At 51.1% G+C, this 15,144-nt stretch overlaps 2 protein-coding genes across 3 annotated transcripts in view; both read right to left on the bottom strand.

The window, feature by feature from the left end:
* Window positions 1-4,618, bottom strand: part of tex2 (testis expressed 2) — a 58,431-nt gene extending 53,813 nt beyond the window's left edge. The window contains exons 1-2 of one of the 2 annotated variants that reach the window (XM_088927355.1): window positions 4,390-4,618; window positions 2,124-2,223 (exon numbers count right to left, since the gene is read on the bottom strand). The gene's annotated coding sequence lies outside the window, so the exon portion shown is untranslated. The remainder of the gene's footprint in view (window positions 1-2,123; window positions 2,224-4,389) is intronic. The other variant, XM_088927356.1, reaches the window with a different exon arrangement.
* A 6,179-nt stretch (window positions 4,619-10,797) lies between these two features.
* On the bottom strand, window positions 10,798-12,568 carry LOC148824274 (myeloid-associated differentiation marker homolog). The gene has a single exon (XM_088927439.1). It carries the CDS (start codon window positions 12,362-12,364, stop codon window positions 11,504-11,506), a length of 861 nt encoding a protein of 286 aa, XP_088783565.1. The 5' UTR covers window positions 12,365-12,568; the 3' UTR covers window positions 10,798-11,503.
* Window positions 12,569-15,144: the final 2,576 nt, after the last annotated feature.

Raw genomic sequence — 15,144 nt, 5'->3', positions numbered from 1 at the left:
GATCATGGCTCGATGGCTCTTCGCTACCCGGTGGAAGTGTGAGTGCTGAGATAAAATCTAAGCAGGTATTACTGAAAAATACGCGTAAACCTTAAGCCAGGAGGGCGGTGCGCTAATGCGTGTCGCATGACCACTTCATCCGCAAACTGAACTGAAATGGTGAAGTCAGAGGCTTTTAAGTATGAACCACATTGCAGCCCCGGCACTGCGTAACAACATGGGGTGTTAACCTTAGTGTCCTCTCCAGGTTTATATAATCTTCTCCCCTAAATTTCCCATTACTAAAACAGGTGAAGAAACTTCTCGTGTTCCCCCACTGATCTGCTGCATAGTGGGGCTGCTGGTGCAGAATGGCTGCTGTATGTCACCCAGGGAGGGGCTACACCACGGGCTGAAGTGGGTATAAAAACACTTTGCGATGGACACCGTTCTGAAAATGCAATAACTCAATTAATCAAAGAAACACCTTCAGGTTCCCAAACACAAACCCACAAGTAGGGTATAGTGTGCACCGAGTCAGGAATCAGAGAGACAGTTACCTGCAGCACTGAGCCAGTAAAATCTAGGCCGATTAGACTGACAGGTTCACACGGGCACAGGGAGCAGCAGCCAGGCAACACTGGGACGGGGATTCTCTGCTCAGAGCTAAGGAGAGGGCTCCTGGGACACACTCACTGGCTCTGGGCGTGTGTTCACTGACAAACAAATGCCACTGAAACAATTATATGCAATGCAAAAGAACACCACAGGACAACGGTTAATGCGTATGCTGCTTTCCATAAACACAAACGCACACAAATCAACTGTTCCATGAAAAACGGGGACAAAAACCCAGGGCAAGACTACAAGAAAAAAAGGAAAACAGGAGGAGCACGGGCACCTTGTGTATCAGGTTCACAACTGCCTGCACCTGCTCCCGGGCCAAAGAGCCGGAGCAGCTCTGCTCAGGAAACACACAGGCAACACAGAACTGGAATGCCAGGAGGACAAGTGTCCCCGTTTGATTTTACTGGAAAAAAAAATCCAAATCATCTTCAAAGCGCCACCTGAACGCAGCAAACCGATGCAACAGGAGACAACCTTAAACACGGAGCACGCGTTGCAGCACGCACTAACCACAGTGTGGAAGCTCAAGCATGCCATTCCAGCCCTTCCGAAACCAGCTTCCGGCTTCACACTGCTCCTGTGTGTCACATTCAGACCAAGCCTGAACAAAGGGCTCCTCGTGTGCGCTTGGCCTCAGTGCCACGACTGTACCACACCAGACTGGCCCAGGCCTGGCCCTTCTCCACGGGCACGCCCCCGTGTGCCGCAGCGAGGCCGTTACCCAAGGGCGAGGGCGGAGAGCTCGCACTCACCTGCCGACCGGGGGAGGGGCCGCTACTTGACTGCTGATTTCACAACACGGGCCAGATCACCCCTACCGCTTATCACTCTCCTACTGCAGCCTGGCTTTGCAAACAGACACGATCCCTGTCCCATCCCACAGCGGGATATCGAGACGTATGCTGCTCACTGCAAATGTCAATAAAAGGTCAAAAGTCCGTTTTCTGGATAACGGTTATGGTCTCACTCCCACAATGCCTTCTTTTTTTGCACACAGAGGTCTGCTCTGCAAAACACAGCGGCTCCTACAGGACAGTATCGGTCAGTTCTGATAACAGAACACAGAAAAGCTACTGCTTGTTGAGAAGGAAAAAAAACGGTGACTCACTGCTGCATGCTAAAATCTAAATTTACAAGTTTTATTAAAGCCCCCTTTGTTTCTGCTGTAGGCAGGGCGCTTTAGTTCTGAGTTGCACAGTAATTTTGTCTAAGTAGTAAGCTCCTTTGGGACTGCTGTCAAGCCAAGGCAACAACCAAAGATGAAGACAGAGTTATTCTCACTGCGCCACACCAGCAGTGTGCAACTTTATTTCCACCCTGCACTCCAGTTAATAAAGCCAGTCAGTCTGGCCAGCTGAGAGGACCCCAGCCCTCACCTTTATGGGCAGGCAATGCCCATTCAAACCACGACAATAGAGGAAGGGGAGGGGTGTTGTGCCGTTTCTCTCCACCAAAGGTCAGTTCTGCCACTGACTCCCAGATCAATAAAATCTGAGACTGACTTTCAAACAGCTTACCTTGAAACGTCAGTGCCATTCAATCTCTCAATCTCCACCCGCTACTGTATCTGCACCAGGCCACATAGGAGCCTCACATGTCATCGTTTTCAGCCGTTTCCTGGAAGAAGGAAAATAAAAATAAATCAGTATCTGCTGGGATACCTCCTTATAGAAGTGCACTGTGGCACAGAACTGTGGAACTACGATATTACTGCAGCGACAATCCATCTCTGATGGGCAGCAGTGACGAGCGATCGGGCCAGGTTTCAATGAGAGAGCAGTCCTGTGGACACCTGCACGTGTCCCCCACGATAAAAACAAGACGGATGCTAGCCAACAGAGTCATGCCTTGGACCATTAAGAAAATAACCAGTCCAGTCTACAACGCAAAGTTAACCTCAAAGGGCAGCAGCATAAATAAAATATATCGAAGGGGAAAACGTAACTAATTGCTTAGTTTGGCGCACACTGCATCGGGACTCTGGCTAATGACACTCCGAACAGCATCGGGAATTTCTGCCGAGTCATCTGAGGGATATGGATGAACTTTCTGCTGCGTCACTGGGCCTCATACCCAGGAACATAAGAAGGCTGAAGAACAGGAAGAGAACCATCTCGCCCGTCCTGCTCATCGGAATGGCAGGAGCTTAATTCCCCACAGGATTCTTGTCCAGCCAGTTTGCAAAAGGAAGCTGGAGCAACAAGACCAGGCGGTTTCCTCTGGGTACACCCCTGCTCCCACCCGACTCCGGGACACAACACACTTGGGGAGAGGGCTCGGCTCAGGTGCTCTCAGGCCCTTGGCACTGCCCTGGGCGCAGCAGGGAAATGTGTTTTTTTCATCTTGACTCACTGCCTCGGCACAATGAGGAGGAGGGGATCGCCCTGTGCTCTGATCAGGCTCCCAGTTTGTTATTCTTCTCAATCTCATCGAGATGCCACCTCAGTCAGGTGCCTCTGCACCGAAGCCGGCAGCGACGGGCCAATATCGTTTACTTCCCAGTTTCTGAAATGTTCCGAGGGGTGGAAAAGCCACATCTCTACTTGGATCAGGAGATAACACTCTCCATACCCCCCCCCCCTCCCAAAAAAAAAAATAAAAAAACAGAGAAAGAATTTTAAGGTGCTAATGAAGCACCTTGAGTTAATTTGAATTCCTCAGGAAATCCATCACAAAAGGGTGTTACTGACACAGGAACCCAGCGGCTCGGTACCTGTCTGGGAGAGCAGCAGCAGCAGAGAAAAGACCGACCGGTCCCGCTCACATTGCAACCACTGCGAAGCTGGCAGGGCCGGCGAAGCCCGCTCCGAAGCACGGCGACCGGGCAGACTGGTAGGTGGGGTTTCTCAGGCAGCCGCTGCCGCTTGGGGAATAAGGGCCCGGCAACCTGTCCCAGCGCCAGGGGTCGAGTGCTTCAATGTCTGTCTCTGTCCTACAAACCAAATCTTTCAAACGCGACACCTGATGCTGCGACGGTAAATGAAACCGTCAGTATCCCGTACGTCGCTGTAATTCTTATGAATAACGATGGTACTACCGTCGTGTTATTCGTTTCGTTTTTGCTGGCTGCTGCTGCTTATATGCAGTTCTACCTGGATTGCCCGGACAGCTGCTGTCGCGGCGTGCGGGGGGGGGGAGCGGGATAAATTTAAAAAGAGAAATGAAACGAGGAGATTAAATTAAAATCGGTGCCGGGCGGGACTGACGTCCCTCGCTTTTCTGGTGTCCCGACACAGCAGGGACTGACTGAGACGCGACACGCTGAAGGAGGGAGGGAAGGAGGCGGTCAGGCGAACAACCGTATCGTCACCGACCCCCCCCCTCCCAAGCTAAGCCGTGCTCTTCCTCGCAGGTGTCAGCCTGGTTATATAAACACACCGCGGGGCTGCAGGCGCCGAGGCATGACGCTGCACCCGCCTCGGAGCACAAGTTCACCCGTCGGCTGTCGACCCCCCGCGGAGAGAAACGACCACTCAACTCGCGCAGACGTCCGGCCTGGACGAGCCCGGGTCCGAGTCCCCACCCCCCGGAGCGCACGGTAGCTGCACCCGTCCGCTGCCCGGGACGGTGTCGCCAGAAACGGTCGGCTCGCCTCGGCCGGACAGCAGCGGCGCAGACGTCCCCGGTTGTCACCCCCCTCCAGCCCCGGCAGGGCGCCCAGTGGCAGGAAGCCGGCGGAGACGGGACTGCGCTTAGGATGCCCAGCGCTGGCACCGAGCCTGCCAGCCCGTACCGGCCGTGCACATCCGATAAAACAAAAGAGGCGCCCGGCGGGGGTCTTACCGTGCACCGGCTGCAGCTGCAAGCCCCCTCCCAGTCCCGGCGGCGGGCTGTGACAGCGCTGGTCCGTCCCCCTGTTGCGCGGGCAAGCGGAGTGAAGAAGTGTCCCGTCCCGCCTCAGCCCGTCTGCCGCTCCGGCCAGCCTGTTGACAACTGCCGGAGGGGTAGTTCCTGCAAGACAGGGAGCAGGGATTCGGGGCTGCTGCCTGCCCACGCCCGAGCAATCGAACCCGAGCCGCAGGATCACGCACACAGGCGCTCGGACGCCGCGCTCTGGGCTCGATTAACCTAATCTGTCCGGCAGGGCCCGGGCGCGTGTTTGTTTTGGTGAGGGGGGAGGCGGGGCGGGACCGCCCACCTCATTAAATATTGCAAAACCCAAGCGTCCGGGAAAAGAGGCGTTTGCATTCGTCATACACAGCTGGATAATAATTATTGCTTGGACCCAGAAGTACTGAATCGAAATTTGTAATGCGTACGAAAGTGATTTTTTAAAATGTCATTTTATTATTTTTACTCCGTGAATATTTATTCATGCTAATTTAAATGATTAAATTAAAGTATTAAATGAGTATTTCTACGTGTTTTAACTGTGCTTGTGCTCAGGCTTTGACAAAGCTTTCACAATTTGTACATTTGTACAATTTGTACAAGCTTATCGGGTTTGAACTGAATGTGCCCAATCTAATCACAACAACGGTAAGGTTTAAGATAATAGCTACAAAAGCGATCATTTCAAAATACTCTACAGTGCATAAAAAACCACAGGAGCCTCTGAATCTCTCTAGAGGTGACAAAGGGCAACCAGCGGATCTAAATCATCCAGTGCCTGATACCACGGCATTTAGCAGACACTGCAACCCCTGCAGGTCTACCAGAGGCAGCCCTGATTGCAACAGCCCACACCTCCAGCTCCTGTCTCCTTCCTCCTGGGGCTCAGGTGTGGGGTTTTCCAGCATTTTCTCCTGCAGCTCACACTAGCTGGAATCTTCTGAGCTTAACACAGTTCAAGGGTTTCAGGACCACAGTTTTTCTAGAATCTGAACTCTGTTTTAATTGTTGGTTTATCTGGGTGATGTTTTTATCCAAAGAGAGTTCACTGAGAGCAGCTCCTCGAGGCCCTGCTGTTGCTATACCCTATTCACTGGAGTGTCTAAATCCACACTGATCGGACTTCAGTTTGTCCAGAATCTGGCAGCCAGAATCCTGACCAGGTCTAGTGCAAGTGTTCACATTACTCCTGTCCTGGAGTCCTTGCACTGGCGTCCTGTCAGGTTTTGTGGTGACTTCAAAATCCTCATGCTCTCCTATGAAGCTCTGCATGGCTTCGCACCTCAGTACCTGCCTGACTTACTATCTTCCTACTCCCATCTTGCAACCTTCGTTTGTCTAATTCTGGTCTATACTCTCTAGTGACAGGACCCTATGCCACAAAACTCTGTAATTTTGTTCCCAAGTCTCATAACCTTCTTCTTCAGAAAGGCTTTTATTTAACTGGTTCTATGTCTGCCCCTTTGCTTTCCTGCTGTACTGTCATGTCTTGTCATTTACCAAACCGCTTTATACCATACGGTGTGGCAGGAAGCTGGAGCCTACCCTGCCAGCAGCGAGCGCAAGGCAGTGTACACCCTGGACAGGACGCCAGTCTATCACAGGGCCAGTGCAAGCCAATCACACACGGGGACAGTTTGGAGGCCGTGGTAAAGGCCGAGGGGGGAAATTTGGCCCGGACACCGGGACAACTCCCTACTCTTATCTAGAAATGCCTGGGGATCTTAATGACCACTGAGAGTCAGGACCTCAGTTTAACGTCTCATCCAAAAGACGGCGCCCACTACAGTATAGTGTCCCCGCCACTATACCAGGACATTAGGACCCACACAGACCGCAGGGTGGGAAACCTCAGCTTTCCCAGGAGGTCTCCCATCCAGGTACTGGCCAGGCTCAGCCCTGCTTAACTTCAGTGGGCTGCCAGTGGAGAGCTGCAGGGTGATATGGCTGCTGGCTAATTCTAAGTGTGTAATTACGCTGTCTCCTCTCACTGTGTGCTTTTTTTTTACTGTAAAGCACTTTGAGAAGCCACCTCTGAAGGCAGTGTATAAACTTACCCCTGAGCCACGGCCAGTAGTTCAGGTCACTGAGCACAGCTCCGGACCACAGCCCTGCCGCGACCCCTGTAGGATCTGAAGCCCAGCCAGCAGCCAGGCTGCTGACCACGGCGCCCCCTGCAGACTCTGCTCCATTGCCCCTGCTTGCCTGCAGCACGTGCTGGACAACTCATCCCACCACCTGCACACTGGGGAGCCTCACTCAAACGAGCAGTGCAACTGTATTCAGATTCTCTCCATGCTACAAACCTGACAGCGGCCAAAAGAGAGACACCTGGTTCCTCAGCCTCACCTTACACCTGAGATGGAGTCTGTATCTACAACATTACACGGGTCACTGATAAGAGGAGTACACTCAGTTCATCCAGCTCGTTTGGGTTTTAGGAGATCATTGATCCAAAAGATCATATCCAGCCTTTATTTGAAAGAAACCGTACAATTTGAGGTATTTGCTTTGACAACATGGCTGGGACGCTCGTACGACACTCCCACAGTCCTTTGTGTAAAGACATTTTGTTTGTTCTATATTCACTTCTTTCTTTTTCTCTTTTGTGCTCATTTTCAGTCTAAGTGCAAATATACAAAGACGACCAAACCTTTTGCTTCCAAATGTAATAAGATCCTGGAGTGGAAAAAAAGAAAGTTCCCTTTCTTGGAAAAAATCTTTGAAAAGATAACAAACACCTTTTCACTGTATAATAGGTGTATACAGAGTATGCAGTCCTTTGTGTGAACCCTGATCTTGCCCAGCATTACCTAAGAAATAAAGAATGCAGGGAACAAATCACCCATTCATCATTTATCAGAAATCTGCTTGTTCCTGGTAAGAGTCCTGGATATCTGGAGGCCATCCCAGCAATATATGGACCAAGGCAGGACAGCACCCTGGACAGGACACCAGTCCATCACAGGACACAAGACAGGACAGGACCCTGGACAGGACACCAGTCCATCACAGGACACAAGACAGGACAGCACCCTGGACAGGACACCAGTCCATCACAGGACACAAGGCAGGACAGCACCCTGGACAGGACACCAGTCCATCACAGGACACAAGGCAGGACAGCACCCTGGACAGGACACCAATCACAGGACACAAGACAGGACAGCACCCTGGACAGGACACCAGTCACAGGACACAAGACAGCACCAATCCCTGGACAGCCAATGTGACATGACACTGGAGCACCTGGAGATACTTAACGTAAACATTCCAGTCGGGAATCTAATCCACTGACACAAATAAGACACATCACAAGCTAAGACTGTCCCGCGGGAGCTGTAGCCCAAGCTTCTTGAGATCAGCAGCCTTCCTTGCAGAGCGGGTCACCGGGAACCTGTTTTGTGAAAGAAACGAGTGCCATCTAGTGGTCAGTTAGTTTACTAACAAGATGCTCCTGTTCATGAAATAATTCTTAAGGAAGTTACTAGCTCGGCAGAAGGCCTCTCACGCACACACACAATACACAGCCACATTCTTGACATTTTTAACCACCAAATGGAAAATTGTATTTTTTTGGTTATTTTAACTGTTAGTAGTAGACATTGTAGTAGCCAGCAGCCATATCACCATGCAACTCACAACTGGCAGCCCACTGAAGCTAAGCAGGTATGAGCCTGGTCAGTACCTGGATGGGAGACCTCCTGGGAAAAATTAAGGTTGTTGCTTGAAGAGGTGTTAGTGAGGCCAGCAGGGGGCGCTCACCCTGCGGTCCTGGTGGGTCCTAATGCCCCAGTATAGTGACGGGGACACTATACTGTAAATAAGCGCCGTCCTTCAGATGAGACGTAAAACCGAGGTCCTGACTCTCTGTGGTCATTAAAAAATCCCAGCGTGTTTCTCGAAAAGAGTAGGGGTGTTACCCTGGCCAAATTTCCCATGCCTCCTAATAGTCCCCCTCTATGAATTGGCTACATTACTTTGTTCTCCTCCACCCCTCCCACTCTGACGACAGGCGCCAGTTGGAGTATTTCTCGGTCGCAGTTAATGGCAACGTCAGATTTGGTTCAAATCACCAAATGGAGACTGGTGTGCCTACAAGCGGCCACCTAGTGGCGTTAATGCGGGATTAACGCTAGGAAAGAGAGAGAGAGTAATAGACATTGTAGTAAAAATGATCATGCATGAGACACTGCAAAATTAATTAATGTGTTAAGAACAATGTAGGAATCCACCGTGATGAAATTATATTTATTGTTTAGAAATAACAGAAAAAAGTTAACAGGTGACATGGGGATATTTGGTCATATTGAATTCCTGAATCAGGTCCGCTTGCAGGCATAACCGTTCAAGAATAAAAAAAAAATATTTTGTGCTGTGAGTGCGGGAAATTCCATCAAGCCTGCGAACGTTATTTTGTTGTATCAGGTTGATCTCTGAACTGAGTCCAGAGCAGCATTATACTGGATTTCTATAGTACCAGAATTGTGCACCGTGTTTGAGACCAGGATTCACTAGTGCATTGTACAATTGTAACTTGACATCCCTTTATTTTAAATTCGACACTTTCAGCCGCACATTTCAATCTTCTGTTGCCTTTTCATTGCTTCTCCACAGTGCCTACAGGCTGACAACGATGTGCCGAGTATTTCCCGTGTGCGTGGACTGCGTGGTGCGCCTTGCTCTTGCCGGTAATTCAGTGTCGCCTGCCTGCTGTTTGGCTGTAAACGTGTGAAAGACGGCAGCAGCTTCACACCAGGCAGGAGGGAAATCGGGTCACACGGAGAGGATGCAGATTTCTCCCCGAGCTGCAGCCTGTGAGCTCGGAGCAGGGAGCTCGATTGTGACTGCAGATCGTATCAGGCCAATCCTTAAAGATGATGTTAAAGAAATCGCCCAAAACCCAGCCTGCAGTCCGTCTGGCTAACAGAAGTCAAATCTTGCAGGGATCTAATTTTAAAGGCAAATTCATTCGTTTTTACTGCATGACAACACTTGTTACTTATTTTAAAAGTTGACAGTGGGCGGTTACCCCCGCGGCTCATCTGATATTGATCAGTCTAAACCCCCTGTGACTCAGGTCCCCTCGGCTTCCACCTCTCTGATACGATCTTGCTGTTAGCAAACACCCGAGTGGTTTTTGCGATACGTAACTGAAACATCCTGCCTGGTTTGTATCACATCGATACGATGGCCATTGTTTCACGACTTTACAAAACCCAGCCACGACATCTGTAAAAGAAAGTCTTGCGTTGAGTCGCTCAGTCTGCTCAGCTCACGGGATACTTCCACAGCGCCGATGAGCGCTTCCTGTCGTCACTCTTAAAGGCCTCTGAGTTTTGTTCACACCTGTGTGACCCAGATATTAAAATCCCAGGGATGAGGTTCTTTAGACCGGCAATGTACAGCGTTTCCTCAGATGTTTCAGCCTTTTTTGGCTTTAAATGGTTTCAAGATGGTTCGGACTGACGTTCGTGTTCTACGAATAAAGTAACAAAACAGCGATAGTTTTTTTTTCCATTCCTACAGTTTTCTTTTTAACATTCACAATGATCATAACAATACTTGGAAACCCCCCCCCCCCGCGTACACGACTGACTCAGTAGGAAGGCGAGCTAGGATCTCGGCGTCTTTTTGAGGTGCACAGGCAGGCTAATGCAACGCAAACTCCGGCAGGGTACCTTTTATAGAACGGGATTTTTTCTTTCATTCTGTGTTTCTCCCTTTGCACCTACGCGGGCTGCGCACGCTGTCTGCGGCTGCGGGCCAGTTCCTGTGCGGCACTCGCAAGTGTGTGGGCTCTTGCATAATGTGCAGTTTTAATTGAAAATAAAAGAGGGTGCGTGAAAAAAAAACCCGTTGCTCGTACTTCCTGGGGCAGGAAATGGTTTTAGCTATTGTTCTTAGTGAGCGGCGGTTTGGAGGGGTGCAGGCGCGCTCCGAGAGCCTCCTCCGCGCTGGAAACGTGCGCTCTCCGGGCGGACTGGCGAGAGGCAGAAGGCAGACGGCGGACACCCCCTCCTCTGCCTCTTACCGGCAGCTCGCCTGCGTGAAGGCCAGCAGGGCCGCCTGGGCAGGGTGACCCTCTCCCCTCACGCCTGGGCGGACTGACCTCAGGCACGCAGAGTGTCCTACACCCTTCCAAGACGAGGTGCCTCTCCCGCATCCGCCTCCAGCCACGCACACGAACAAGCGCTGCGTGACTGCGATACCCGCGGGAGGGGGTGACAAGCCGGGGTGACCCGAGCCAGCCTGAACGACACGAGGGCAAAGCGGGCTCTTGAGGCGCCGTGCCGCCGCTTTTTCGTGGGTTGTGGGTTATTTGTTAAAACGAAAAAAAAAAGACAGGAAAAATACAGATCCGATCCTACTCATTTAAAAGGTTTATTTATAGGTTTTCACTGTACAGAAGCCACGAACGGTCCCCCGTAGCCAAGCGAGACACCAGGCGGAAGTGCCACGCGTGCGCGCGCTGGCCAAAAAATGCTGGCAACTAAACGTGCCCTCGCCACCTGCACATCGTCTCATCTTCACATCCATAAACACTGCAGGTGTGAGAACTAGTGAGCCGGATATTGTTCTCTGTACAAAACGTCTGTTTTTCCTCTCGCAGCCCACGGCACCTCCAGCTGACCCACCCTAAAAAATCGCTCTCCACGGCCGAGGACATCATTCATCAGATCCGAGCGCTTTACCAGCAAAGCAACCGCGCAATTTATGCATATATCAATCTCAGGGAAGATGGGTTTATAGTTCTACATAAAATCTATTTACAGTAACTGTATTTTAGTTAGAATGATAAAGAACCTAGCAAAATACTTCTTATTGAAGTCTAGCACACAGGAGCGTTCGAACAGTCACAGGTGTAGTCCGGAGCTGCAGACTGCTGTTAGTATGTATCTATATATTACCTGCCTCCACGGGTCCTTGCCTTGCTGCAGGCCAGGCGTACAGTTCACATCTCAGTCCCCAGCGGCGGTGCGTTTATGTACAAGGACTGCGGACAAAAGAGCGACAGGAGCTCGGCGACGAGCTGTTCTGCAGCAGAGCGGGACGGCCTGTCCCGTCAGGCCCTGGCGCACAGCTTGATGGAGAAGGCCAGGTCCACCGTGTACGCCAGCAGGTTGAGGCAGGTCATGACGGTGCTCATAATGAGGCCGGGCCGGGGCTGGCGCTGGCTCGGGCTCGGACTCGGGTTCTGGTTCTGGGGGCCGGGGCCCAGCACGGCGGTGACCCAGAAGACGGTGGCCGTGACGTACAGCAGGACGCTGAGGGAGCTGAAGGCGGCCAGGACGCGGCTGAAGGGCAGGGGGCAGCGCCCGGCGCAGTCCCCGAGCATGACCAGGATGGTGCCCAGGGACATCAGGAAGCAGCAGCAGTACACCGCCAGGCACCACCAGAAATAAGCCGCCCGCCTGTCGTGGTCCACGACGGCCACGAAGATCACGCAGCCCCCGAACACCTGGAAGACCTTGAGGAGGCCGGGTGCGCTGGCCATGTAGCCCCGCTGCTCCGAGCTCCCCACCTTGAGCAGGTAGGCCTCCGTGATGTAGGCCAGGAAGGTGAGGCAGGAGAAGACGGTGGCCGCGACCATCCTGCCGCTGACCGCCGGGGGCAGCACGAGCCAGGGGAAGCCGATGGAGGCCGTCAGGGTCATCAGGGCGGCCAGGGTGGCCACAGTGATGGGCAGGTTCTTCCAGGACAGCGGCACGAGGCTCTGGAACTGGATGAACTCCACCAGCAGGATGAGCACGGTCATGGTGAAGAAGAAGCACCAGGTGAACATGCAGAAGATCTTGAAGGGGGAGCCGCTGGGGTCGTCCGCCGCCACCAGGCTGAACACCGCGCAGCCGAACGTGATGGCCAAGAGCCTGACCAGGGAGAGAGGGGTGGTCAGCACGCTGACCTCCCCCAGGATCACCGGCATCACCCCGGGGGGGGGTCCTCCCGCGGCCGCTGGGGCCTTCAGCACGGACACCCGCCGAGCCCAGCGGCCATCAGAGCCCAGAGCAGCGGGTCAGTGCCGGGGGTCCGTCTCGTGGAAGGGACAAGCCACCGGACAGGTGCGGACGCTGGTCTCCTCTCCTTCACGTCTGTCAAAATAGAAACCAGCGTCAAGTGCAGTCGTGTGAAGTATGAAACTCGAGGGTCCCACCCCCGTCTATATTTATCTTTCAGATATTCGGGGCAGGAGAGAAAAAAAACGTTTCCTGCTCAGGAAGCTGATGAACACAGGCACAGGTTCAGCCATGTGTAGGTGAAGGAAGCCGCCGCTTACCGCGACAAAAGGAAATGAAAACGCCGCCCTGCTGCAGATCTGCTCAGAGGCCTGATCATATTTTCCTGGTGCGTGCAAGCTGTGAAACCCAGCCTGCTGCAAAACAACAGCGGGGCTTGGCTCTGCCTCGGGGGGACCAGTCAGGCTGCCGTCGCGCTTCTAGGTCTGCAAGGAAGAGGGGTCGTCGTGTAAGGGTCACGCGTGTCTTTCTGAAAAAAGAGAGGATGCTTTTCAGTACCATTTTAAACTCATGAACAGCACTTATTTGAGCAAGACATCAGCTATCAGATCCTTCATCAGTTCTACCAAGCGGTGTGCGATAGGCTCACTCTTAAACTAGGCAGTTAGCGGATCTGAGCACAGATAGAAGTGAAGGATACTTTACTGCAGAGCAGAGTGATGAAGCCAGTTCAGAGATGGGGCCAATGCTGGGGTAACACCCCTAATCTTTTCAAGAAACACCCTGGAATTGTTAATGACCACACTCGGTTTTATGTCTCATCTGAAGGACGGTGCCATTTTTACAGTATGGTGTCCCCGTCACTGTACTGGGGCATTAGGACCCACACAGACCACAGGGTGAGCGCCCCCTACTGGGCCCACTAACACCTCTTCCAGCAGCAACCTTAGTTTCCTCCCAGGAGGTCTCTATCCAGGTACTGACCAGGCTCACACCTGCTGAGCTCCAGTGGGCTGCCAGCTGTGAACTGTGTACTCCTGCTAGTAACCCACATTCCACTGACTCCAGTAAGCCCTTTCTATACCGAAACTTCCCAGTCCTCACACCCACATGAGAATGAGCTCTCTAAACCCTTGAAAGGTCATCTAATTAACTAACTAGCACCCAGTGTGTGAATTTACAATGACAGAGGCTTTTAACGACCTGTAGCGGCAGTAGGTGCCTCAGTGCTTATAATTTCTAGTGCCTTCATTAAGTTAAAATAATACATACATCTGCTACAATTACTGAAGAGATTGTGGTGAACACTGCATTAAACATCTTCACTGAGATCAGGAATCTGACAGGTAAACTTCTCTAGCAAAGTCAGATGAGCTACACTGGGGAAGCCGCAATGGATCACATAAATTGATTACAAGTGGAAAAAATAGATAATGGTGTTTTTTTTTTTTAAACTTAGCCTTCGTCAGAAGTGATGAATATGAGTTCCGGCTGATGGGTGTATGTGGAACTAGACTAAAACCTTTCATATCTTCAGGGAAACGGCGCCCCCGTGTGTTAACAGCCCTTCAGTGACACTTTTAGATCTCTTGTTGCGCTCCAGCTAAAACACACGGTTTCTGTGGTCGCTTTCTCTTTGTTCCTGATTCTAAAACTCATTGTTTGTTCTTAACCTGTTCCTGACGTCATCCTTCCGATAAATGTATTGTAAACGTGGCTGTTCCCTCCTCACAGCTTCAACAGCAGCGTGCTTTCACAAAATGACAGCTCCAGATGAAAGATTTGCTCGTGGTGAGGCGCTCCTTCTGAAGAGGCTTATTAGCGCCACGGAGAAAAACATGACCCCGTTTATACGAGACAGTGTTTGGTTTATACCAGAAATGTGTTGTGTTTAAACGATATAGTTAATTTGTGAACAATGTTGCCTACTATATTAATACTGTATATTGCATTGTACTGTATATGCAATGCTTTTGTCCCGCGCAAAGTAGCATGGACTTTAACAACGCTCTTCTCGATGAGAAGCTGCAGAAACGGATACATAGGTGTTTGTCTACTCTCTAAACATTGAACGGAATATTTTCACGATGACCTGATACTAAGACTTATACCAACTGTTACTGCTGGTCACAGTAAACGGTAAGACAACAGTGTACAACCTGTATAACGGGTTGTGTGTCGTCCTGGACTTTTTCTGCTTGTTTTTGGCAAGATTTAACGAGTGACCAGCAACAGCAAGCCAACAGTAGGTATCAAGTCTGAGGGTCAAGTCGTGTAAATGTGTTCCATTCAATGTTTAGAGAGTCGGCAAAAATCCATGTATAGTACATGTTTCTGCAGTTTCACATCAAGAATGACACGTTTGGAAAGCCGTGTCAATTCTACTCGTCAAACAGTGACAAACACGCGTTTCACCCAGTAGTGCTCAATGACACCGTGCTCTACTTCCTGTGTACAAAACACAGTACGCGTGAAACTGTAGAAACATGTACTGTACAGCATGGCTTTTTGCCCACTCTTTGAACATTGAACGGAATACATTTCCGAAGAATAGACAGACAGCTTCACATCAAGAAGAGCATACGTTTGGAAGGAAAGCCGTGTCATTTCTGCTTGTCACAGAAACGATGACAACAATACGCGTGTAACCGGGGAGCGCTTACTGACACGGTGTTGTACCTCATGCATATCAAAGACAGAACACGCGCTCCTTCAGGTTTTTTTCCAAAAAGAGGAGTGTGACGATATT

This window comes from Atractosteus spatula, chromosome 11 (genome assembly GCF_055471065.1).
Source record: "Atractosteus spatula isolate fAtrSpa1 chromosome 11, fAtrSpa1.hap1, whole genome shotgun sequence".
Lineage (NCBI taxonomy): Eukaryota > Metazoa > Chordata > Actinopteri > Semionotiformes > Lepisosteidae > Atractosteus > Atractosteus spatula.
Note: the sequence above shows the minus strand (reverse complement) of the source record. Positions and strands in the feature narration are given on the sequence as shown.

What these genes read in the sequence shown, in the direction of transcription:
- LOC148824274 (XM_088927439.1), bottom strand. Translation starts at nt 12,364, where the DNA reads ATGCCGGTGATCCTGGGGGAGGTCAGCGTGCTGACCACCCCTCTCTCC.